Genomic DNA, 26,407 nt, shown 5'->3' on the forward strand with positions numbered 1-26,407 from the left:
GAAGGAAGTAATAAAAGTGAAGCATTACTCGATTTATTCACGTTATCAATTCATCCTTAAAGGTCAGACACCGAAAGAGCAACTGCTATGCAGAAATCCAAAAGGCAGAGCAATATATTTCAACGTACATCTTGCAAGCCTCAGTTCACATTTGAGGCTTCAAAGTTCATTCACCTGAAGAGTAAAATTTGTTTTCTTTTTGCTACTTGTCATTCCCACCGTTTGCACTTCATTTTGGCATCAGTTCATAAAGCAGGCAAGGAAGATTGTTCATCTCCCATGATTGTTATCTTCATGGAGCCAAAGGTCCTGATTTGATATTGCAGAGAGCAAGAAGCATTCATCTATGTGAACACAATAAATTCTGTTCTACTCAATAATAGCCAGACGATGCATACATTAGAGTGATATATAACCAAAACCGCAACTGGGAATGAGAATCTGCCTGAGATCTGCTTTGAAGAGTTTGGGCAGAATGGATTCATTCTACTCTGCCAAAATTCCAGTGTACACTATAATATCTGGAATGGATTCGACAAACTGCTGTAGACCTTTCCAAAGAGGCCTAACACTCGCTTTTCCAATTTCTCCAAATATTGTTAGATGTTATATATAAATTTTCCTTAACGTACACATTTTTGCAAAGCTATTTTCTGTAATACAATGCATTTGTGTATGTTATTTTTGCTCACATATGCATTTTTGTACATGTTACTTGGCTGGAGAGCTGAATTGCAAAAGACAGTGAGGTGCCAATTTAAAAAGATGTTTCAGTTTGCATATTGTTCCAGAAAATTCAGTAAGTTCTCCCCAATCTTGAATCCTCATGCTGTTCTAGGCCTCCCTGCAGACATGCTGTGCAACACTGTGCTGGCATTCCTCAGATAGTATAAGGGAGCTGAAAAAGATACCCTCATATCTTCTCCTTTCAAACATTTCTCCTACCACCTGATTAGGCAAACCCTTCCACATATAATTTCCCTTGACCACGACTTGGGTCCAGAGTTCTTTCCCATGAAAGGAAGGGCTGCCAATCCAACACAGGATCTCACTTCTGGAAGCTGCGGGAAGGCAACTTTCACTAATTCCTACAGCACCTCCTTCACTGTTTCAGATGTACTGCAAGGGGAACATTTAAAGCTACCTTCCACCAGCAGGCACTGGGAGCATCTCATACGTGTAACTATGCTCCCAGGATGCTGCCACTGGCAGAAGGAATCTCTGGATCTATGCCCATGTATCTATAAAGCCAGATCATCAGAGATATATGTCAGCATCATACATCACCAAGGCAAGGGAACATAAGTCAGATGAGCTAGTGCAATAAATCACTAGGAAAAAAACAGCTAGATTATATCAGTTCCAGGCACTGAGGAATTAAACTGATCCTAAATCATTGCCTGTGATGCTTATTAGAACACATTATTGACTCCAACGAGGCCAATAAAGGTTTAGTATGTTTTAGAATTCCTGGCTCTATACATAAAAAAGAGAGTGCTGTTGTTCAGTGTGACATGACAAGAAGGCTTCTTCAGTGCTAGTACTCCTTCCATGAGAAGTCTGGGCATCTTCTTCTGTATTTGTGTTCTGCTGACAACTGAACAAAAATCCTTTTTCACATAAGCTTTTTGATTCTGTTGTTGTTTGTTGATCAGTGGTACCATAGTTTGTGTGTCTTGACTTTTGCTGCTGTCTTTAGTGTGGTAATCTAGGGTTTGATTAGTTGGATTACTGTTTACTTTTGATTAATAAACCACAATAAACAAATAAACAAACATGTCAAAGGGTCGGCTTTATTTGTAATTATGGTTGCAAATGTAGAAGTTCTAGGAAGTCTGTAGATATCACCATACCCAGAATTGCCCTGTTTTTACCAGTACATCCCAAATTCCCAGCATTCCCAGCTTCCATCTGGATCTGGGAATGTCCCACTTCCCACCTCCAGAACTACTGCCTCTGAGCTAGGGGAAAAGGATGAAACAGCCAACTCTCTCCATGGCTGCCCCCCCAGGAGACGCCACACGGACTAGTGCAGCCTGGTGGGTGAATGTCACATCGAGAGGAGGCCTTGCTGGTGTTGCTATGGAAACCCAGGGCACCTGGCACCCTTATCTCAGAACATCCAGACATGGAGATGTGTTCCTCAAGACTTGAGACCAAGCACTGTGTAATTTAACCCACTGTTCACATTACACCAACATAAACAGGGTTTAATGGATAGCTACATACCTTGAGTGGCAGAGAATCTAGTCTCTGGATTATTCAAGGGGAGGAAATAAAGACCCATTTTAAAGAAGCAAATGTTTAAGAGACTATGATCTTCCATTTCAGCCCTAATTCCCATATCATTCAGAGGTGGATGTACCACTTATACTTCACATTACCATGTGAAGAAGGGGAGAGAGTAAAAGAGACATAAGATTTGCATCAATAATTTGTCGGCTCAGTATCATTACAGATGACACACCTTCTGTGCTGAGCCGAAATTAAAGTGCTCTAAATATACATTCTGCGCAATCCCAATAGGAGTTGAGATGAAGCAGAGGAAGGGATTTTGAGTCTCTTCTCGTGACTTTTGAAAATGGCCTCAGATAAATTTCCCCTGAACTTCTATTTCTAGACACACGTAGGGCCAATTGTCCCCCAGGCTTCATGGCCAGTCCTGTATAAATTATGCATCCGAGAGATGTAGATCGGAGCAAATAGTTTAAGGAGATTCAAATGTGGTATTCTCATGAGATTTATTCCTTAAACACCTCTCAAGCCAAATAAGAATGGATCAGCCGCCAAAAGCTTATCTTTTCGCTCCCAGGCGCCGAGACTGTTTGCACACCTAAATCCCAATTTTCTAATATATTAAGCTGTTGCCGTCAAAGATTAAAAATTAAAGGGTCTATTATTGTTATGGTGCTGAGGGGAATTACACATGTACCTTCTCAGGCAGAGTGATCCCCAACTGATTTTTTTTAACAAGGAGTCTCAGAAACTTTTCTATCTAGCAACGACGATTATGCAAATGATGAATGAATTATATTGTTTCCATTGATACAACCCCTGATAGGTATTCTCTGAAAGGGATGTATTAATTTTTAAAGTTACAATTTAAATATACTATTTATATCTTCTCTAAGGCTGATTATAAACTGATAGGAAGAATAGACCTTAAGAAGCGCCTCTGCTGGATCAGACAAAAATCCCATCTAGTCCAGCATTCTGTGGTCAGCCAGATGATCTTGGGTGGATGTGCAGAATGGGCCCAGAGAGGGAGGACTAGTGAAGTGCCAGTGGCGAAATGGGGAGATTGGAGTGGGCAGGAAGGGTAGGTGGGCGGAACTGCCACCTGAGGTGACCACCTCACTCCGCCTCATGGGTGGGCTAGCCCTGGGAATAGGGCCTAAATCACAATGAATCATTAGCAGAATTGCCGCTAAAGTCTAGATTAACCATGGGAGTTACTTACATGGGAAAACCTTCTTGTGAAGGAGACACAGAGGAAGCATGCACGTTCTCTTACCTTATGATAGCATCTGAAGTAAGCAGCACGCTCATCTGAAAATTTCTCTATTCTTTTGGGCCCTTTGCTTGATGCTTTCTTGAAGACTAGCCAGCATCTCTGATAAATCTAGAAACATTGAAACACATTATTATTTTTAAAAAGTGAACCTTGTGACAAATAATTATTTTCAAATATTCCATTTGGGGGAATGAAGAGTCCCATAAAAATGCAAGGGGTTGGTACTCAGCTCAGCAAAATGCCTTGAGTTGGTTTTGATTCCTCTTTCTCAGACTCTTTCTCCTCCTGCTTTTCCAAATGATGTCCATTTCCTTTGAATTTCCCTGTCTACTCTTCGCACCTGGGCAGAAGACTGAGAAGGCCCACAGATCACTTAGTCGCAGTCTTCTCTACTATCTTAAAATATATGCACTCGATTGGGAGCCACCCAGAGTGGCTGGGGAAACTCAGCCAGATGGGCGGGGCATAAATAATAAAATATTATTGATTATTATATATAGGGTTCCTATTTCTGTCAGGAACATAGGAAGCTGCCTTATGAGTCACACTATTTGTCTATCTAGCTCAACCATGTCCATACTGCCTGGTAGCAACTCTCCAGGGTGTTAGGCAGGGACCATTCCCAGCCCTACCTGGGGGTCCTGTATTTTGAACCTGGGACCTGTGCAATGTGTAAAGTAATTGTTTCCAAATCTGCATCTGTACATATGAAGAAGCATGTTCTCTTTTATCCTTTTTTTTTTTTTGGTGGGGGTGGTGCATAAGTAGCAACCCGATCCCCAATCCCACGATGACATAATTGCTGGCAGTGAGCACAGAGGAATGGCAAGATAATCTTTAAAGAGTATCCCTGTATTACGCTGGTAATTGCATAATTCAAGAGAGATTCAAATTGCCTTTGATGCAGAATAACAACTTCATATACACCCATTACAGTAGTGATGGTAAATGGCTGAAATATGTAAAACCATTGGTAGTTGTTAGAAGAGGAAAAAGGAAAGGACTACATCTGAAAGCTGGTACAGGGAGCTAGACGATCCTGTCTCAAATCTCCTCTCACCGTGAACATACTAGGTGGAGGGGCAACCAATGCAGTGGTCCATCACTCAACCAGCACTGCCAATGTTCACGAATGATGGGACTTGTAGTCCAAAACAGCTGGGTACCATGCTGTCCACCCCTGTGCTAGGTGGTGTGTCAGGCAAGGTGGTGTCTCTCAGCATCAGTCTCATACTGACCCGCCTTACAGGATTATTGTAATGACTACATCTAGAACATGTGGTTGGTGGATAGATTTTTTTCCTGATATTTTATATGCGTCTATCAGTGAATGGTTCTATTGTCTCCTAGTGTTTCTGTACATTTTTAGTAGAGCGGGCGAAGAGATTGGTGATAGTGGTTGGCGACACAAGTGACTGGGAGATACTGGAGTGACTGGGTGGGTGGTGTGCTTATGGATGTTTCTAAGGTGTGGGGGTAGAACGGGATGACTAGCAGACATTGTACGACTTGTGTCGACATAAGGATCTGGGTGTAGTGTGCATCTCTCTGTGAGTGAGGTGAACATTGCATGCTGTGAGTAAGATGTCCCTTGGCAAGGAGGAGGGATCCTCGACTCTTAAGCTGCTTTCAAAATGTGCTGTCACTTGCATTGTAGCTTGTCCGTTCATTTGCTGTATACAATACATGTTACATAACAGATCAGTTATTTTTGAAAACCTTTTGGTAGTCATATTTAGGAGCAAATATTAAATAAAGAAATTCAATTAGGGGATGTCAGCCAGTCAGGGTCTTCCCCTTATGTCTCCACACTACGTGTAGTACACAGGCACAGCCCTTTCCCATGCTGGCTGAACACACATCAGAGGGGAGTAATTTCTGCTGTGGGTGTCTATGGTTGGGGCAGGACAGGAGCAGTGTGCCCACTCACAGTAGGGTGGTTGATGGTGTTGCGGATACCCTCCACAGCATCCCCCACACGCCCTTTCGACCTGCAAGCAAAAGGTTATGTGAACCTCCCTAGTAGGCAGTGGTGGTCTCCATGCTCCAGCGCCGGGGGCAGAGAGCAGGTGGGGGCATAGCTGGTGCACGTCCCGGGGGTGTGGTGTGCGTCCAGGGGTATGGCACACTGCCCGCAGGGGCATGGTGCGCATCCCGGGGGCATAGCGCCCAGCCCAGGGGTCAGCCGCAATGGCACCCCACCAGGAATGTGGTCTGGGGGCGGTATGCTCCCCCCGCCCCTTCCTCCGCCAGTACTAGTAGGCGATTGCCATAGAAGGCATAGAGGACACACCAGTCAGGAACAGTCAGGAAGCTAGGCAAGAACTTTATTGTCTCCCTTCAACAAGAGCAGAATAGACCTGGGAAGTTTCTGACTGCTCCCAGATACAACTAAGTCCAGTGCCACCTAGTCCCTAGGCTGTATAATGAGAATATCCACACCAACTCACAGATGCAACCAGGGAAAATTCTTTTCTGCCTGTAATACATTCTGCTAAGCAATCCTGGAGGCCCTTTCCTTGCCGTCTTTGTTTCTTCTGCAACAGCTTGTTCTGCACCCGCTTCAGAAGCCAACATGTTGGGAAACCGATCATAACAATTCTCTTTGTTAAAAACCTGAGGATGGTTTGTACAATGTTTAGACACACAGCTGATTTGCTGTACTTATTATAAGATAGCTGCAACTTAAACAGCACCATTTACTATATGGGCAGATGGTTATGAGGGGGATAAAACCAAGAAGGAACTAAACTTAGCCGCATAATTTAAAAACATATCAGGAGGTTGTGCCAGAATGAAATAACAAAGCAAAGTTGTCCAGCAGTATATGTTACCATACTTAACACTTTGAAATGAACCTCACCAGTTACCACAAGTGAAATGGAGTGGCAGGTTGTACACCAGAGGGTGCTTTAGTGTCCATGCACCTACATGTGAAAGGAAGTCAAGACAAATAAGCATGTTGCTGAAAGAGGGAAACTATATTTTGCTGAAACGAAGCAGATTAGAGATCAAGCGTAGAATTCTCTATATTTTCCAAAGGGGGCAATATACTAAGTAAACAACGTAATAGCCTAATATGAAAATGATTACTGAATAGCTCTTTGAGCATTAGCCATTCTAGAGCCAACTGGGAAGATATGCTAATGCAAAACAATGTAGGGTCCCAGGAGATCAGGACCGCCTAAGGAGTTGGCTTTGTTGGTATTGAGATGCTGTACAAACCTAATGATTGTATAATTAAAGCTGGCAGTGCATCTTCCTTTCTCATTACGTATCCTTGAGAAGGAACTGGGGCAGTGGCGTAGCGTGGGGGTGCAGGGGGGGCCGGCCGCACCGGGCGCAACATCTGGGGGTTAGGGTTAGGGGGCGCAAATCCACGGGTTAGGAGGCACAAATCCACGGGTTAGGGGGTGCAAATTACTTGCCTTGCCCCGGGCGCTGACAACCCACGCTATGCCACTGAACTGGGGGCTTTGTCTGCAGGATAGTTTACAGTATATTATATACTTGGGGAAAGACTGGGGTGGGAATACCAGGCAAAATGATACAATAGGGTGATGCACTGGAATTAAATGGCTTTGACAGCAAATTCAGAGAGCTCAGGATGGTTTGGGAGTAATTTCAGAATACAATGGTTTCAGAAGCCAGTTAAAGGTTTTTTCTGATGGTTTCATTTGATAGGACTGGGGGCACCAGTAAAATGGGGAAAACACAGAATATACAAAGTGAACATATAAAACATACAGTGGTACCTCAGGTTAAGAACTTAATTCGTTCCGGAGGTCCGTTCTTAACCTGAAACCATTCTTAACCTGAGGTACCATTTAGCTAATGGGACCTCCCACTGCTGCTGGGCCGCCGGCACGCGATTTCTCTTCCCATCCTGAGGTAAAGTTCTTAACCCGAGGTACTACTTCTGGGTTAGCTGAGTGTTTGTAACCCAAGTGTTTGTAACCCAAGGTACAACTGTATAGGTCCATTTATCCACCAAGACACACAGAGTTACCTTATACTAACGATCTAAATTAGCATTGTGCACAGTGACTGATAGCAGCTCTGCAAGATTTCAGGCAGGCATCTATTGCCTCCTTATAGTTTTGCAGTTTCTATACTTAGAATGTTGAGAGGGCACCATCTTGTCCTTTGCCTCAGGCTGCAAAATGTCTTGGGCTGGCCTTGAGGGCTAGCTTACCATATTTCAAAGTGGGTGAGCATATTACCATCTAAAACGGAGGACTGGATTTTGTAAGGGGGAAAAATCAGTTATTTGAGTCATGGAAGTCCTCTGTGTGTCACATCCCCTTTGAACCTTACAGACCTACATAATAGATTATTTTTAAAAATCCATTGGGGGTGGGGACATCATGGCAGCAGACCTTCCACATGTGCATTCAAAAGAACAGAGATGGAGACCCTCCAGATGTTGTTGTATGACAAATGCCATCATCCTCGACTGCTGAATGCGTTGGTTGGGGCTGACAGAAATTGGAGTCCAAAATCTGTGGGCTGGCAGCTTCCCAAACCCTTTATTAGAGCTTCTATAAAGAAAACAATACAACTCACAGCACACTTCGTTCTACCACACGTGAACCCCATTATGTTGACCATCCTCTAGTACAGATTGGAAAGTATTTACTATTTTCACATCCACATTTGTACGACAATATTTTCTCTGTGTTTCTCAAAACACACATCATACGAACTGCAGTCAGGATTGCAAGAGTGACCTGACGAGGTTTTTCAACATATTTTGTTATCCCTTTGAACAACATGCCATATCCCAAAATGCTTCTGAACCCCTCCTGCTTTTCAAATGCAGGTTTGGCAGGTGACAAGGGATCTGCTTTCAGAGAAATGCAACCCAAACCCCTTTGGGGGGCATGCACAGCTAATTGCATGGCTCTTTGGATCCGAGCCAGTTTTTGAGAGCTCTGAAAAGGATTGCCTGAGACACAAAAAGGGCATTCATTTTTGTGAACAAAACCATCCAATCTGAGGCGATATTTTATCCCCACTTGCTTGAGTTCCACGTTCAGGATGACAGATCTAGGTACCAAAGATATACATCATCGCCAGAGAAGAATGGCGACGTTTGATGGTAAAATAACTACACAGGATTAGGAAACCAAACTCCGTTTCCAGAGAGTGCAGAGGTACGCCAGCAACCGCTGAGGCATCCAGGTGGCATTGCGTTCAACAGCTTGGCAAATAAAAGCACAGCTAAAGATTTAGGGAATCCAGCTGGTGGGTGAACAGTTTGTGCCTTATTAAAATAACCCTAGGATTATTTGCAAAGGTTAAGCAGGATTGTTTGAATCTGTAATGCTAGCAGCCAGAAGGTAAACATGCTTATTTGTCGAGAGTAATAACGATACTGCTGAGAAGGGATTTGCTTCTAGTCAAAGTGAATTTCTGTAAATTTCTCCCTTCTGTAAATCTTCAAGTCATGACTCTAGGGCCGGTTTCTCAGCATCTGAAACCTTTGGGGATATACTACTGCTTATGCTAACAATGGCGTCAATTTGTGTGGCATTTATCGAAAGGTTAGAAGACACCACACACTTATTCTTTGAGAGGTTTTGATTCAGTTCCTGTACATCAAGGGCTCTCAAACTCTCCACCTCCAGAGCCCACTTGAGGTAGCTGAAAATTGCTGAGGCCCACCAGACACAAAATGGTGGTGCAGGGGGCACAGCCTGCCACAAAATGGTGGCAGGCGGAGGCAGAGTTTGGCATAATCAGTCGGCAGCTACTGACATCATTTTCTACTAATATCTCACCCATTTTGGGGTGAATTTTCTAAATTCTTTGCCACACACCTTTTCTTGCGGCAAGGAGTTCTCCAGCTCATCTTCTCTCGGGCTAAGCACAGACGTTTGCTCGGGCGGAAATGTAACTCAGCTTCCCTACTTTAAGCAGAATTTGACAGTTCAGAAGCTCTAAGTGGAGGAGGCAATTCCAGTTTCCCTTCAGGTGGAGAAACAGGATGGGCTTTCTTTGCCTCAAGTGCAGTCCTGTGAAGGATAGCATAAGCATCTACTTATGACTAACGGCACTTTCTTGGGCTCCATGATCACTGCAGATGGTGACTGCAGTCACGAAATTAAAAGACTCCTGCTTCTTGGGAGAAAAGCAATGACAAGCCTAGACAGCATCTTGAGAAGTAGAGACGTCACCTTGCCAACAAAGGTCCGTATAGTTAAAGCAATGGTTTTCCCAGTAGTGATGTATGGAAGTGAGAGCTGGACCATAAAGAAGGCTGGTTGCCGAAGAATTGATGCTTTTGAATTATGGTGCTGAAGGAGACTCTTGAGAGTCCCATGGACTGCAAGAAGATCAAACCTATCCATTCTTAAGGAAATCAGCCCTGAGTGTTCACTGGAAGGACAGATCCTGAAGCTGAGGCTCCAATACTTTGGCCACCTCATGAGAAGAGAAGACTCCCTGGAAAACACCCTGATGTTGGGAAAGATGGAGGGCACAAGGAGAAGGGGACGACAGAGGACAAGATGGTTGGACAGTGTTCTCAAAGCTACTAACGTGAGTTTGACCAAACTGTGGGAGGCAGCGGAAGACAGGAGTGCCTGGCGTGCTCTGGTCCATGGGGTCATGAAGAGTTGGACACGACTAAACGACTAAACAACAACAACAACGGCACTTTGTCATTATGTCTGACAAGGATAAGCTTTAAACTGGGAGTGAGGAACATCAGACCTGAAGAAGAAATGCAATCATTGAGGCCTCTCTAGACCAAAACTCTCACCAGCTCTGCTCCATGGTCTCTGCATGGCTGGAATGTATTCTGGAAGTCTCCATCCTGCTTGCCCAGATGAAGAAACGCATGGATGGTGTGTAGAAACAAACCTTTTGTGCTATCATGTACCCCAGTGATACATACAGGGAAGAGTCATGTTAAGAGTCACAGCCCCCAGAAAACTGCTCACAGGGAAATGTGACTCTCAAGCTGGAAATTGTTCCCCAGCCCTGGTGATGGTTTGCTGAACAAGCAGAGATTAAACCATGGTTGCTGATCCTGGCACATATAGGCTGGATCTAGACACATCAAAGAAGTGTTTCAATTAAACGTGTTGCAAATTTAAACAGGGGAAACAGGTAGAGGAAAAACTGGGCTCCACAGCACCACCTGGTGGCATGATGTTACATTGCATATACAACACAGATAAATCACTTTTTCTTTACCAATCTAGCCGAGTCCATAGTTTCCAGTTTCCAGTTCTTCGGTTACTGAGTGGGTGGTACTTCGTAAGTCCTGCAGAAACTGTGACTCACCAAGCCAAACTGAGACAAGAACTATGTATTTTCTCCTCCTAGATGCTGATATGATTCTCCCTGCTTTTGCTTTTCCAGGCTGATAGCAAAATTGGGACATCTATAGAGCCCCTGCTACACCACCATACATTGTGAGCTATGTTCTGGCTAGTGGGTCATAAGTGATTCTGGTCCTGTTCAGACATAACTATAGACAACGTATAGTGGCTATATATTTTAGATCACTATAGATAATATGGAGTGGCTAGGGTAATAATAATAATAATAATAATAATAATAATAATAATAATTTTCTCATTAAAAATTCCAGCATTGAGCAAGTGAAATCAGGTTCACAAATGTCTAATGACAACATCCTTTGAGAGCATTTTGCTTTCTGAATAATAGACTTGCCTAGTACGTGCGCATTAATTCATTGTTTCCCTGGCTGTTGTCAAATCTATTCATAACAATTATTCAGATTGTCATCCAATATATAAAACACACTGTGCATTTCTGCTCAGCGAAGCGTGGGGGAAATGAAGTGGCTTGAAAAACCACAGCTGCATAAAGCTTCTCCTTGACAGTTCATGTTGAAACACTATCCCTGAACCAAAATATCAACTTAAAACCTCATTCCAGAGCCTTAACATTTCCAGTTTTTGCTAACTTAAGCCCCGTCTGCATTTTATGTTGGAATTCTGGCCCGGTCAGAGGTATGTGCCTATCTGTCTAGGCACCGGCTGAATTCCTTTGACCTCCCTCCGGCGACTCCAGGCAGGAAAAACATACGAGGTCCGTTCCGGTGATTTTCCTCAGGCTGTGAGAAAAACACACCAACTGCTTCTCCTCCTCCCTGCACCCTGCATATCCCCAGGGAGGGGAATCAGACTCAGACAGAAATGTAACTACATATCTTTATTTCTGTCTCTAGCAGTCATACAGTAAAAGATGTCTGCTCTCTTCAACAAACGGAGAGAAACTCCCAAACTCCACCCATGTACATCCTGTACAGGTCATATGACACACACTGAGCTAACATCCGGTGCTCAATACAGAATGGAGTGCCCCTTTGTTCCCATGGCAACAGTCACAAACTTCCTGTTTGGCTTTCCAGCCACAAGCAGCTTGACTGAGCTGCTAGAGCCTTTGCTTGCTGCAGCATTGCTGCTTTAGAATAACATTTTACACTTAAAGCAGTATCATCCCACTTTAAACAGTCATGCCTTTCCCTAAGAAAACCTGGGAACTGTGGTTTGTGAAGAGTGCTGAGAACTGTTCTTCTCACACAGCTACAATTCCCTCCATCCCCTGGGAAGAGGGATTGATTGTTAAACCATTCTGTGAACTATAGTTTTGTGAGGGAAATTGGGGGGGGGGGGTCTCCTAGCAATTCTCCAACTACCCCTCACAATTTCCCATGCATAATCTTGGCCATGCTCGGAACTGCTACATGCTGAGGTAGCCAGTCCAAATTATGTTTTTGCATCAGAGGGTACACAAATGGATGTGTATGCGGTTTCATGTTCATCCATCAATCCTTAGACTGGCTCTTATGCTGGTCCCAAACACCATGAGCATGTGGCCCTCAGCCTGAAAAAGGTTCCCCACCTCTGAGACAGAAAGTCCCATTGAACTTACAAGGGCATACCTTTGATCTGGCTGCTGCATGCCGCAAGCAACATCTTCCGGATCAAGCCCACACTAACTGCAGCGCACAACAAACTTTAATTCAGGAAGCAAACTCACAGCAATAGCAATACCCAGAGAGATCAATAAAACACATTGTCAGGATTTCATTTTCTTTTGCATAAGGATTACGGGGAAATGAACACAGACAAAGACAAAGAGGTTTAATGTGTCCCTAAGTGCTGATTCTTCAAAATGATTCATTTGCCTCTTTCTCTCTCCGGTTAAAGAGGAGAAAAAGCACTGGCTTCACACTTTTGTATTGATCCCGACACATGGCAGCTATTACAGCTGGATACTTTTCACAGCCAAAGAGTTGAACAGAAGCAATTTGTTCTTAAATGAGGAGGATCAAATATCTGAAGGAACACCAGGAGGAGATGGGGTTGGGTTGCCTGCCTGCCTTTCTGCCTCTCTCTGTCTGTCATTCAGGCACTTGGAATTTCTTCAGCTCAACATCTGCTTAGACAAACTGCCAACAACCACGAAAGCTAAAACAATGATAGAGATCAGCGTTCTGGGAGAGGGACAAAATAAGCAAATACAAAGAGTTTGTTAACATGTAATTGCAGAATCTGGCAGCAGGCCTTGCACTGGGTTGCGGTCATGGTCTGCGCAGGGTTCAAACTTCTGCTCTTAGTCTTTAAAACATTTCGCCTCATTGTCTTTGAAATGGCCAGTGCCTTCATGCAATCGATCCATCGGTCAGTCAAATGCTGTTAACAGCTTTCAGTTGCTCTGTGACAACCACTTTCTTAGAGTTGCTGTTCAGGCTGCAAACCAGGGCAATGGGTATGATTCTTACCTTTTTTATAGTTGGTTATACATTCCAGCTAGACAGAAGTCACAGGCCTATGCAGAACAGCACACAAGAGGCATTTTCACAGTTCAGGGCACTTAAAAAATGCTTGGGGGAAGGCTGCTGCAAGGGGTAAAAGGTAAAGGTAAAGGACCCCTGGGTAGTTAAGTCTAGTCAAAGGCGACTATGGGGTGCGGTGCTCATTTCGCTTTACGGGCCATGGGAGCCAGCGTTTGTCCACAGACAGCTTTCTGGGTCATGTGGCCAGCATGACTAAACCGCTTCTGGTACAACGAAACACCATGATGGAAGCCAGAGCACATGGAAACGCCATTTATCTTCCTGCCACAGCGGTACCTATTTATCTACTTGCACTAGTGTGCTTTTGAACTGTTATGTTGGCAGAGGCTGGGACAGAGCAACGGGAGCTCACTCTATCATGCGGATTCAAACCACCGACCTTCCGATCAGCAAGCCCAAGAGGCTCAGGGGTTTAGACCACAGTGTCACCCGCTCCCCTGCAAAGGTAGCCTAGGAAGAGGAAGAGGGAATGTGACCCTGGAACATACCAAAGGACACCCCTACACTAAAGGGTACATAGAAGTATCAAAAGTGTTAGGAGGGCTGTTTTGCAGGGTGGGGAGTGATGCTGATGAGATACAACATTCATCTTGGCTCACCACTAACAGGACCACCAGAGCAGATGAACTCTGGTATACAGGCCATCAGTTGACCGTTCCTTGGCCCAGGTCCCTATTCCACCTCTCTCAATATTGTCTACGGTGACCGAGACAGCTCTCCAACATTTCAGGGAGCAGTCTTTCCCAACACCACCTAGAGATATTTGCGAACAAATGTGCTCTACCAAAGAGCTCTCTCAATTTGAAGGTGCCTGGCGTAGCACCATCTCTGAAGCCTCTGTCAGCCCTGACCTTGACCAGCCTCTGTGCCAGTGACTGCTTGAGGGGGGCACATCTAAGTCATTCAGGGTACCTTGGAGGAAGGGTTGGGCATTGGTATAACCAATAACTGAGTGTGCTGCCATATACAAAACAGGTGCATTGGTTTCAAATGAAATGTATGGTTAAGAATTTGAGGTGTTATTTCCATATTGCTTTTTGGAATACAAAGAGCAATTCTTATCTCAGTTATCCCCAGAATGACATTTGTGTGAAAAGACTCACAGAGGTCCAGGGCTAAGGAACAGTTGTCCACCTTGCAGCTACTGCACTGCAATGGCATTGATAAGCTAATTTTGGGTTGTTGTTTTTAAACTTATTTATTATATAGCAAAGTAAACACATCAAAACAAAACTATACATAAGGAATAATATCCAATAAAACAGAAAGAAAGAAAAAGTAAAGAAGAAAAAGAAAAAATGCAAAGAAAAGTAGACAGTAAAGGAATAAAAAAGTATAATATTTCAATACAATAAACACTATTTTACAAAATAATAATAATAATAATAATAGTCATATAATGTTATTACTGTCGCTACAGTCATGTATAGGACATATCAGCTTGCTCATGTCCACAGAATGGAAGACGGGAGAATCCCCAAGGATGTTCTCTACAAGGAGCTGGCTTCCAGCACCAGGCTATTTGGCAGACCAACTCTCTGTTACAAAGACATCTGCAAAGCCTGGCAACATCGACCCAGCTGTGTGGGAATCCCTTGCAGACGGCCACAGTGCCTGGAGACAGACAGGTCATGTACCCATAGCAGTGACCAGAGGAGGAGGAGCGCAGAGAGAAGAAACGCCGCATCTGCAGCAGCACAGCCAGAAGCCTTCATCTGCCCCAGCTGCAACAAAACATATCTCTCCCTTATCAGTTTCTACAGCTACAGCAGGCACTGAGGCCTTCCAACAGTTTGACTTCACTCCCAAAAGTTTACTCCTCCATTGTCTCCAGAGACAGACAGATGCTGACAACAACAATTACTGTCACTACTGTCCTGCGTAGGACAAATCAGGCCAAGCTCTGCTTCATTGAGGCATATGGAAGACTTTCTGGAAAACAGACATTTCACTTTATTTATTCTGCTGTTTCCAAAACAAAAGCATAATGTGCCTGCCGTGGTTGTACAAGCTGCCAGGAAACACCTATGAGAACTGACAGATCAGGTATTCTGAAGAATTTGGTTTTTTTATTCTATCTTTTTTTCTTTCTTTAAGTGAATGCAATACCCTGTAGTGCAAGATCATATTCTACACACCTGGCTCTGTGCCCAAAATTTGACTTTTCTATACGTGAGATAAACCTGTAAAAATAGACGACCTAGAGATAGGGTGGCAGCTCATTAACGGAGACATTTCTCACCATGCGTTCTGCTTCACTAACGTTGTACTTACCTTAAAGGAGGGGGATCACGACAAAATTTCTCCATGCAGGGAATTTTGTTTCACAAAAGTTCTGGAACATAGTAAGATGTCAAGAGCTTTCCAGCTGGAATTTTATGGTAAACTCGACCTGCATGCTTGAAAAGGTCAGAGCTTATATCAGGTTTCTGACAGAATAAGCTGGAACCTATAGTATAGTTAAAGTCATATAGTATAGTTAAAGCCATGGTTTTCCCAGTAGTGATGTATGGAAGTGAGAGCTGGACCATAAAGAAGGCTGATCACCGAAGAATTGATTCCTTTGAATTATGGTGCTGGAGGAGACTCTTGAGAGTCCCATGGACTGCAAGAAGATCAAACCTCTCCATTCTGAAGGAAATTAGTCCTGAGTGCTCACTGGAAGGACAGATCCTGAAGCTGAGGCTCCAATACTTTGGCCACCTCATGAGAAGAGAAGACGCCCTGGAAAAGACCCTGATGTTGGGAAAGATGGAAGGCACAAGGAGAAGGGGACGACAGAGGACGAGATGACCAAACTGCGGGAGCCAGTGGAAGACAGGAGTGCCTGGCGTGCTCTGGTCTATGGGGTCATGAAGAGTTGGACACAACTAAACGACTAAACAACAACAACAATGAAAAGCCAGTCATTTCAAATTTTGAACTCTCCAAATGTTTTGGACTACAATGGCTAGAACTGATGGGAATTGGTCTCCAAAATATCTGGAGGGCAGCAGGCTGATGAAAGCTGCCATGGTGAGTTTTGAGGTTCAAGAACTGCTGTACAGTGGCAGCATCAAGAAGCTACTCCAGTTGAAGATGCTGAATATTCCCTAGCCCCTTCGAATACCTTTGGGGGGGAAGGGGTGAGGTATGACTGCTACAGTGCCAGGCAACTTCCCATCAACTCCCAACAAAGATTATGGGAAATCCAGCCAAATCTGGAGAGCTGCAAGTTCCCCATGTTTGTTTTAAAGAGACCATTCTCTTAGTGGTCCTCCAAGGTTCACTGAAGGGGCTTCTAGTAGTTTAGAGCTGCCACACTCCCCAGCCATATTACTGGTATAAATAACTCTGATTCCTTGCATCTGCAAAGGTCTTGACCCTTTCCAGCAATGCTTCCACACCAGTTTATATCTGGGCTTCCAGTCTCTAGGCCAATGGTGGTGGAATTTGACAGCATCCCTAATTATTGGCAATGCATCCCTAAATATTGTCAATACATCTTTGAACATTATGAACCTACAGGAGAGTAATTGCAGTAAGGTAATTTTAGCATATGAAGGTGAAAAGAGATTCTATTATGGTCCCCTCTTTTTATTTCTCAATATTTGGTGGGTTCCAGCCTTTGGAAGCAGGGTGAGCTGTCCAGTTGTGCTGTCCAGAGCTGGTGGCTTCCAGTGTAGCTTTGTTTAATATGCATTATATTGTTGTGGTTATATTATTTATCAATCGCCTTCAACATGCATCCCAAGTCAATGTACAAAATATAATAAAAGCAGCACCAACAACACACACACATGGCAGTAGACCTATGCAGCCAACTGGGGAAGTTTCTCAGAATAAAATGTCTTCAGTTGTTTCTGGGAAGTTCAGATAGTGGGTGCCTGCCATACCTTGGCAGTCTAATGGGTCCATTTCCATGACTATTCTAAAGTGCTGATTTCATCTCTTAAATCCGAATGACCAGGATACCTAAAAGAATGGCTATCCAAACTTTGAGGTCCCACTCCAATTGGTACCATGGAAAGGGCCTCCTCAGTGGTGGTACCTCAGTTGTGGCATACCCTTCCTACCTTTCTTGTGGCGTATTCGATGCCAAGTGAAGACTTGTTTATTTTTCCTAGCCTTTCAAAAACCCTGTGGTTTTTAACATGTATGAAATTGCCATGGTTTTAGCCACCACTTTTGAGCTGTGGTTTGTTTTTATTTCTGCCAGGGAGAAGCTTTTCTGCTCTGAAAACTGTGATTTTATGAAACTGTATTTTAATTTTGCATTTTATTGTTTTATGTGTGCCATCCAAAGAACAAAGCTATTGGATGGCCATGTGTAAATATAAGAAAATCCAGAGAGGACAAGTTCCCAAACTATGCCCGACATGTTTCAGAGTTAAGAAATTCCTTCAGTGGGGTGACACTTCTTATCAGAATTTTATCTGCCCTGGTTGATCTTGAGAAATGTTGCTGCTGTCAAAAGAATTTCTTGATTCTGAAATGATAATAATAAAAAAAACATGTTGGCACTCTGAGAACTTGGTTTTTTCCTCCATCTAGTCCCTTCTCTCTCCTTTTAGGCCTTATGTAGGGCGATAGTCAATTTTAGTCATACTCAAAAGTAGACCTATTGAAATCAGTTGATTTCAGTGGTCTGTCTACTTGGAGTATCACCCATAGCAAACAAATAAACCATAAATACTTTTTTTAAAAAAGTGAATTATTTATCTTTTTTTTTTAAGGATGACACTATCTTTACTTGTGGCATGCTTGACAAAATGGAAGCTCACCACTGCCACAAGATGCAAGGCATAAGAATGTAAGAGACCTGCTGGATCATGTCACTGACTTGCCTTGTCCAGCATCCCATTTTCACAGGGACCGAACAGATGGCTGTAGCAAGCAGACTCGTTCCACCTCTGCAGCACAGTTTACATGCAAACTGTCTTTTTAATTAAAATGGTTAAACCAATGAGGAGTATGAAGAAGTAAGGCTTCTATGTCTGCATCCTAAAATATGCCTCAAATTTATTAAGCATGACACTGTTATTTGCCCATGACACTGTTATCACCCTCCTGCTGCTACAAACGCACGGTTCTTATTTAAAAAGGGACATTCACCAGTTGCAGAACTAACCACACATTTCATTTTACTACAGGGAGATAATGAGATACAGAGAGACAGAGAAAGGGAGAGAGTCTCCTTGCAGGAAAATATAGATGTGCCATAATGTGTGAAGTGCAAAATGAGGTGAGGGGTTTTTTTCACCTCCTGCGGGCTCAGGTCAGGGTTGGAGTCAGACGCAGGTCAGCAATAAAGGAAGCAGATCTCTGTTGTCAGGGAACTTAACACTTTATTCAAGGAAGCAAACATACTACTCGGTCTAATTGATTCAGCAACACTTCCCAATAGGTCCTGACCCCATGGAGCAGTTGCCAGGACTGAAGATCTCTGCCTTTAACCCTCTCTAAGGCTCTTCACCTCCCAGATGTTCCCCAAGCAGTCTCAAACTGCGACTGCACACCTCTGACCTCAGTTCTTCTCTTCTCATTACTATCTGAGTTCTTGAAAACCAGGGGGGAAGGGAGAGACAGCTGGAGAGAGAGACTCCCTGGATTCTTGACCCCTCCTCCTCTGCTTCAGCCTTATAGTCTGAACTGCTCCCTTTCACAGGGTCCTCTTGCTCACTAAATCCTGCTGCCCCTTCGGCATCCAGCACCTCCTCCTAATCTTCTCCCTCTCGCCTCTCCCACCACTCCTCTTCGTCCAGACAGTGCCTGACTGCTCATGGATTTGAAACATACGGCAAATACGGTGTTAAGCAGCCATGAATCTTACCACACCATGCATAAGCATGGGAGCTCTGATGCCACCCATAAAGCAGAGGTGACAAATTGCTGCCCCCAGGACAGTTCTGGCCCATTAAGTCTCCCCATCCAGCTGTCATATGAATCCCTCGGAACTCTGTGATTCAGCAGAGGAGCAGGAGGCACCTAAGGATGAGGACTCAAAAATGGGCAGGGATGAGACGAAGTTACAGAGCCTGCTTGATGAAACCTCCTTGTCCCCAGATGTGCCTGGGCCTGGCAAGGCAGGGAACCCAGTGTCTACGCTTTCCGAACCTATGGAGGATGAAGGAGCCTCCGGGTCCCTTCCAACTCTAGAATTCTATGATTCTAAATAGAATAGTTGTTGTTGTTTAGTCATTTAGTTATGTCCGACTCTTCATGACCCCATGGACCAGAGCACACCAGGCACTCCTGGTCTTCCACCACCTCCCACAGCTTGGTCAAACTCATGCTGGTAGCCTCAAGAACACAGTCCAACCATCTTGTCCTCTGTCGTCCCCTTCTCCTTGTGCCCTCCATCTTTCCCAACATCAGGGTCTTTTCCAGGGAGTATTCTCTTTTCATGAGATGGCCAAAGTATTGGAGCCTCAGCTTCAGGATCGGTCCTTCCAGTGAGCACTCAGGGCTGATTTCCTTAAGAATGGAGAGGTTTGATCTTCTTGCAGTCCATGGGACTCTCAAGAGTCTCCTGCAGCACCATAATTCAAAAGCATCAATTCTTCGGCGATCAGCCTTCTTTATGGTCCAGCTCTCACTTCCATACATCACTAAAAATACATCCTATGGTCCAGCTCTCACTTCCATACATCACTAAAAATACATTCCATACATCCCCTTCATGGATCACTGCCTTGCCATGGCAAAGGGGCTTGAATAGCTCAGAGAAGCTATGAGCTATGCCGTGCAGGGCCACCCAAGATGGACAGGTCATACTGGAGAGTTTTGACCAAACGTGATCCACCTGGAGCAGGAACCGGCAAGCCACTCCAGTATCCCTACCAAGAAAACTCCATGGACAAAGACAACAGGTGTATAAATAGAATAGTAGCACATTCAATATTTGGTTTGGTTCTGAGACTCATTCTTCCAAGGAAGCCACTCCATCTCCTACCTGGGGTAGTGCAGACATTCCGACTCCAGCTCTCACCAGGAAGAGCCTTATGACCACCATTGTTGTGGGCTCTCACCCCACAAGGTGACCAACAGCTTTCCTTCCACAGTCTCTCACCAAGCATTCAACCATGCTGGGGACCATAAATAAGGTCTCAGAGTGGCAACTCCCCAAGTGGCAACCCCAAAATGGATTTTCGGTGTAAGGAACACAGGAAACTGCCGAGTCAGACCACTGGTCCATCTAGCCCAGGATTGACATCAGTTTCTCCAGACTTTTGGTCAGGGGATATTTCCAGCGTTACCTGGAGATGTCTGGACTTGAACCTGGGGCCTTCTGCAGATGAAGCAGATACTCTACCACTGAATTACAGATATTCCCACCAAACCAACCACTGCCTCTTCTGTCTAGCTGGGGCTGATCCTCCAGAACACATAAATTCATTCCGTGAGGAAGAACTATATCCAAAATCGTAATCTGATATTCCTCCTACACTTGTCCCTAGTGCTGAAAGTCCACCTTGAGTGCCCACACTAATATCCATTCTGCTTCAACGTGAAGCTGATTCCAAACATAAATTATATGAGTAATGTTCACAGTACAGTAACTAAGTCTATAGTGACAAAGACACAGAAAATACTATCGATCCAGCTCAGTTCCTGCTATCTGACTGGAGCTTCCACCAGCGCAGATCAGATATTGCTTAAAAATAAATAAATGAGTCAGTTCATTAATAACTTGGGCTGCCTGCCAGTGCAATTCATCCAGTGACTAACTCGTGGCCATACAGACTTTGGAACTTGGGGGACTATGAGGACTTAGCAATTAGGAAGAAGGCTGTGGCATTTTATGGTTCTCTCTATCCTACTTACTGCATTTAATTAGGAAGACGCAGAGGAGGGGGAAGAGCTGTCGTCTGTTGCTAATGTTGACGTAGCTTGTACAACACACTCATTAACACTTTGCTTACCTCCATCTTCTGTGGTATGCAGCCTTCTTCCCTCCACTTTTAATAATGATGGCGATGGTGATGAAATGAGCCATAAGAGAATGACGTACAAAACAGATGGAACATGCCTTTTGCTTATTGCCACAGGGTGATACCTTCATGGTACTTTTTGCTTAGGGACTGGTCCAGTTGTGCACACACATCTATCGATTTCTGACCTCTTGGTAATCAATCAAGACTTGCAGTAGCAGGCACAGGGATACTAGGAGTGTTTTGAAGGTTGTTTGGTTGTGGGGAGAAGAGTCGAGGTGGTCAGAAGGATGTGATGAATCTTGCCTTTTTATCAGGCTTGTTTGCTTAAAAAAAAGCCTTGCTCATTTAATGGGCCAATCATGCTATTTAATGATTTTTTAAAAAACCCAACAACTTTCTGCTGGTTGTTCAGAGTTAGAGCTGTCTGATGTTCACTCAAGCTCCACAAAACCAGAAAACTAGAAGCTAAGACCAAGGCCTTAACAGATGTGCCCCGTGATCAGAACTCCCTTGCTGATATAATAAGCTATGCCATTCAATATTATTGAATTGAGTTTATCGTATACATACATATACTTGAACAAAAGAAGAAATTGGAAAGCATACTCTTAACCAGGGATAGGGAACCAAAGTCTTGGGGACCAAATGCAATTGTCCAGGAATCTGTCTGATGCTCAGGACTCTCTTTAGGCTATTCCCCTCCCCCACACTGGGCCATACCCACTTTCTCCAAGCCACACCCCTCACTGGCCCTGCTCCATGACCTCATCAAGTGCTATTCTTTGAGCGAAAAATGCCCCTTGCTTGCCTTGATGGAGGAGAGAGGTGTGTGCAGTGCATGTGTCTGTATATCTGACTTTTGCACAGCTGGAATGTAGCCTACTGTATCAAGGTTAAGAGTCTCATCTTCCCACTTTTGCTTCTGGACTTTACCCCTGCCAGCATGCAGCCCTCAAATGGAAAAGGGTTCGTTCCCTCGCCAGGCTCCAAACTAAATCAGTAAGTTCACTGGAACCAACGTTTTCTTCGTTGAAATCAAACAAATGGGGAGTCTAATTATTTAATCCTCTGCAGTTTAGGCACCAGGAAGTAAATGGTGTAAACATCCTAATGGATCAATAATTTCAATTAAAACCAGTGACATTAATTTCACTGAAGCAAAAGTCTGAGTCACTCTTGCAGCGTGGGACTCCAATCATATTTGCAGACAGTGCAATGAAAGATCTGTCAGCTCCAAAAAGAACCTATATGAATCAAATCCACACTATGTCACCCCAATTATTGCTGGTTATCTTGCAGATGGATAAAGAAGCCTTGAAAGTCTAACACTTTTGGTTTGTTTCTACAAAGGCAAGTGCCAGTGTTCAAAAGTGTGTGGAAAGCGCACGTTCTGACCTAGGTGCCCAGAGGAGGAAGATGATAGCAGCTTAGTTATGAGCAAAGTGTAACCCATATATTCTCAGAAACACCCCTCATGAATTTCTTTACATTTCTACGTAGCCTGTTACCTAAAGAGATGAGTGGTACAGTGGTAAACAAAGCCCTGAGTCATTTTAGAAGCGTGGGCCCTGGCCATACTTGCTGGTGACTCAAGAAAATGAAAGTGGAAAGAAAAGTCCATCAACTCCACAAAAATTAATCTAATCCCCAGTTAGTCACTCCAATTATTGTTGGTTATCCTATATACTGTACATATATGAGAAGAGGCCCCAAAAGTTGTACACTGTGGTCTGTCTCTGAAAAAGGCAAATGCCAAGTTTCTGCCTGGAGGGGGAAGACGGTTGCAGCTACTTAGTAATGAGCTATATGTAACCTGTACATGCTCAGAAGCACTCTTCACAAATTCCTCTGCACTCTGTGGTATAGTAGTAAATTTTCATAATGGCTCCAGCTGCCGCCACAGTCCCAATAAATGTCTATAGGCATGTCCCTCAGGGAAAGTCCCAAAATGCAGGCTGCTGAATGGATAGGGGTAGATAGAGAACAATGAGCACCAATAAATAGCATAATATCCAGTTTATCAGGACTGCAATTCTATGCATAGTTTCTTTGGAGCAAACTCCACTGAACTCAGTAGAGCTTCTGGCTGCACAAGTTCAACCTGTAAAACACACTGAACTTAATAATAATAAAAAAAAGATCTTCTGCCAGCTGACATGCAATATTTAAGGCAGTGGTTTCCAATTAGCTAAGTACAACAGTAGGATTGCCATATTTCTAGAAGTAAAATTCAAAAGTTCTTGAGCTTTTTGGGGAAATGAAACTCAAAATTTTCGATTTTTCAAAATTTTCTGGATGCTATAGCAACCCTAACAGCAGCCCCCCTGTTTTTCAAAAGCCAAGCCATTAACCCACTATTTTTGAAAAAATTGATATCTCTACAATAGTTTTTGTTATGTGAATGGTGCCGCAGACACCGTGGGTGGGTTATGTAGGACAACTGGGGTTCACAGACCACCAATTGGGAACCACTGCTTTGAGGCATTCAATCAGAAACAAAAACAACTTGCAAAGAAGTGTAACCATTTAAACTGCATTAAAGAAAAGGGAATAAATAACCAGCTTCACCATGATGATTCCCTCACCCTATGGCCTTCCTCTATGCTAATCTGTTGAAAACAAACTTGAAAGCCTCGCCGTCAACTCATTCGTTTTCCAAAGCAAGAAGTGAGAGCCAGTGTGGTGTAGTGGTTAAGAGCAGTAGACTCGTAATCTGGTGAACCGGGTTCGATTCCCCGCTCCTCCACATGCAGCTGCTGGGTGACCTTGGGCTAGTCACACTTCTCTGAAGTCTCTCAGCCCCACTCACCTCACAGAGTGTTTGTTGTGGGGGAGGAAGGGAAAGGAGAATGTTAGCCGCTTTGAGACTCCTTCGGGCAGTGATAAAGTGGGATATCAAATCCAAGGCTCCATCAAATAACCTGCTGCTCTCATTGTTGACATCATCACTCCTGCTATGGAAAAAGTCCCACGATGAACTCCATAGCATTCGCCTTCTCCCTTACTACCGCCTGAAACCCAGTTCAAATCAAGGCCTTCCCTTTTGAAACTAAATGCAGATGGGACCATGGTCGTTTCCTAAGGTGTCACATTGTAAACGTGAACCATTCCTGGCAGATGTCTGCTCCCTCTTTTCTTGGGAAGGAAATTCCATAAGGCTCTCAGTTGTTTGTTCCGGTGAGCCGCTCAGTTTAAATTGTCATCTTATAGCCCAGACAGCATTGCTATTGCTGCTGCTCTCAGTAGATCAAGAGAACAATCGCTCACTTTTATAACATTATATTTTGTGTTTGAGTATTATAATCATCTTGCAGCTTGATCTAAACACGTTGACTTTCCAACAAGTTCTCAGTGTGAGTGCTCAGAGCTGCAGCCTTAACTGGCTTTTCTAAAATACCTTGCTATTTCCATTTGCCCACATATGATTTATCTCCCTGACCTTTTCCACTCTCGTAACTTTCTCGAAAACCTCCCCAGTTTGTTGACTGTTGGTGTTACTGGCGCTGAAAGTTCATGCTTTAATGTTTTTCTTTGAGACGCTGCCTTTACTGATATCTGATGCATTATGCATTAAGTTTCTGACACAGTCCGCCCTGGGAAGTTTCTGCCCTGGAAGTTGTCATCTAAATGTTCTATATAAAGTAACTGGATTACTTTCAATCAGCTCCTGTGCTGATTTGGATCAATGCAACTCCATTTAATTAAGCTCCACCAATGAAGAATAGAAAGGAAATAGCCAATGGCATGCATTACTTTAAGCAACTTCACTTAATTGTCACTAGTAACCAGCAAATCATTTTCTACAAAATTTAGTGGGGAATAACTACTCTAAAGGCTTAAGCACTGTGTCACTGAGAAGCAGTAAATTGGAGTTATCACCTCACAACCTAGACTTTTAAAATACAGGCAGCTGTGGTTCCTCTCGTGAGGAGCTACAGGGGCTACAGGCAGTGCTTTTTTTCTTTAAAAATGTTTAGGGGTACTCTCATTTTCCTACTCATATTGAAATACTGCCCCTCAAAGAGGTCAAACTTAGATTCACAAAATATTTAGGGGTATGTGTACCCCCAGAAAAAAGTACTGGATTCAGGAACCCTTGGCTCTCTGCACAGCTGCCCTTGTAGGATGATGACCCTTCAGGCCTACAGGTTGGAGCATATCCCTAGAGAATGAAGGATGTCTCTCCCATTCAAGACTGGCCACTATTTCTCCTCAACAGGAGAGCTTCCTTTTCTGCCTAGGACTTTGCCTTGATGATGCAAATCCATCTCTAGGTCTTGGCCTGGTTTCTGGTCCTGACTTCACATGAGAACAGTGATTGACAGGAAGGCTGTAGCTCTCTCTATGGTAGAAAATCCGCTTTTCATGCAGGAAGTCTGAGGTTAATCTTCAGTACAGTGGTACCTCGGGTTAAGAACTTAATTCATTTGGGGGGGGGTCTGCTCTTAACCTGAAACTGTTCTTAACATGAGGTACTAGTTTAGCTAATGGGGCCTCCCGCTGCTGCCGCGCCGCTGGTGCGCAATTTCTATTCTCATCCTGAAGCAAAGTTCTTAACCTGAGGTACTATTTCTGGGTTAGTGGAATCTGTAACCTGAAATACTGGCCAACCACTGCCAGTCAGTGTAGAAAATACTGAGTGAGATGGACCATTGACATCAGCATGAGTGGGATGGATCCAAGGCAGTTACAGCCTAAGGCAGGAATATAAAACAGGGAGAATGTCTTGCTGAACACAAGGCTGCTACTTTGAGGAAGCACCCCTTAGCTTTGAGCTATACCACCGGGCGCTGGCTGAAAGATACAAGCTGTCCTGGATAAATGGAAAACATACTATTGTTTGAGAAGTGTTCTGTTACAGTAACTACAATGGAAAGGGCCTCCTCAGTGGTGGCACCCCAGCTGTGGAATACTCTTCCCAAAGAGGCTCACTTGTCACCTTTCTTGTGGCCTATTTGATACCAAGTATTTATTGAAAGGTTTGGGACACAGGTGGCACTGTGGGTTAAAGCCTCAGCGCCTAGGACTTGCCGATCGAAAGGTCGGCGGTTCGAATCCCTGCAGCGGGGTGCGCTCCCGCTGCTCGGTCCCAGCGCCTGCCAACCTAGCAGTTCGAAAGCACCTCCAGGTGCAAGT

At 44.0% G+C, this 26,407-nt stretch overlaps 1 protein-coding gene and 1 long non-coding RNA gene across 3 annotated transcripts in view; both read right to left on the reverse strand.

The window, feature by feature from the left end:
* LOC310847238 overlaps positions 1-26,407 on the reverse strand; it is a 410,873-nt gene that overhangs the window by 250,042 nt on the left and 134,424 nt on the right. The gene's annotated exons all lie outside the window — the stretch shown is intronic.
* DOK5 (docking protein 5) overlaps positions 1-26,407 on the reverse strand; it is a 54,937-nt gene that overhangs the window by 14,674 nt on the left and 13,856 nt on the right. For both annotated transcript variants that reach the window (XM_083744688.1, XM_083744689.1), the window contains exon 2: positions 3,515-3,622. In XM_083744688.1, the coding sequence (XP_083600814.1) occupies positions 3,515-3,622 (108 nt within the window). The remainder of the gene's footprint in view (positions 1-3,514; positions 3,623-26,407) is intronic.

This window comes from Podarcis gaigeae (assembly GCF_964106915.1).
Source record: "Podarcis gaigeae genome assembly, chromosome: 6".
Taxonomy (NCBI): Eukaryota; Metazoa; Chordata; class Lepidosauria; order Squamata; family Lacertidae; genus Podarcis; species Podarcis gaigeae.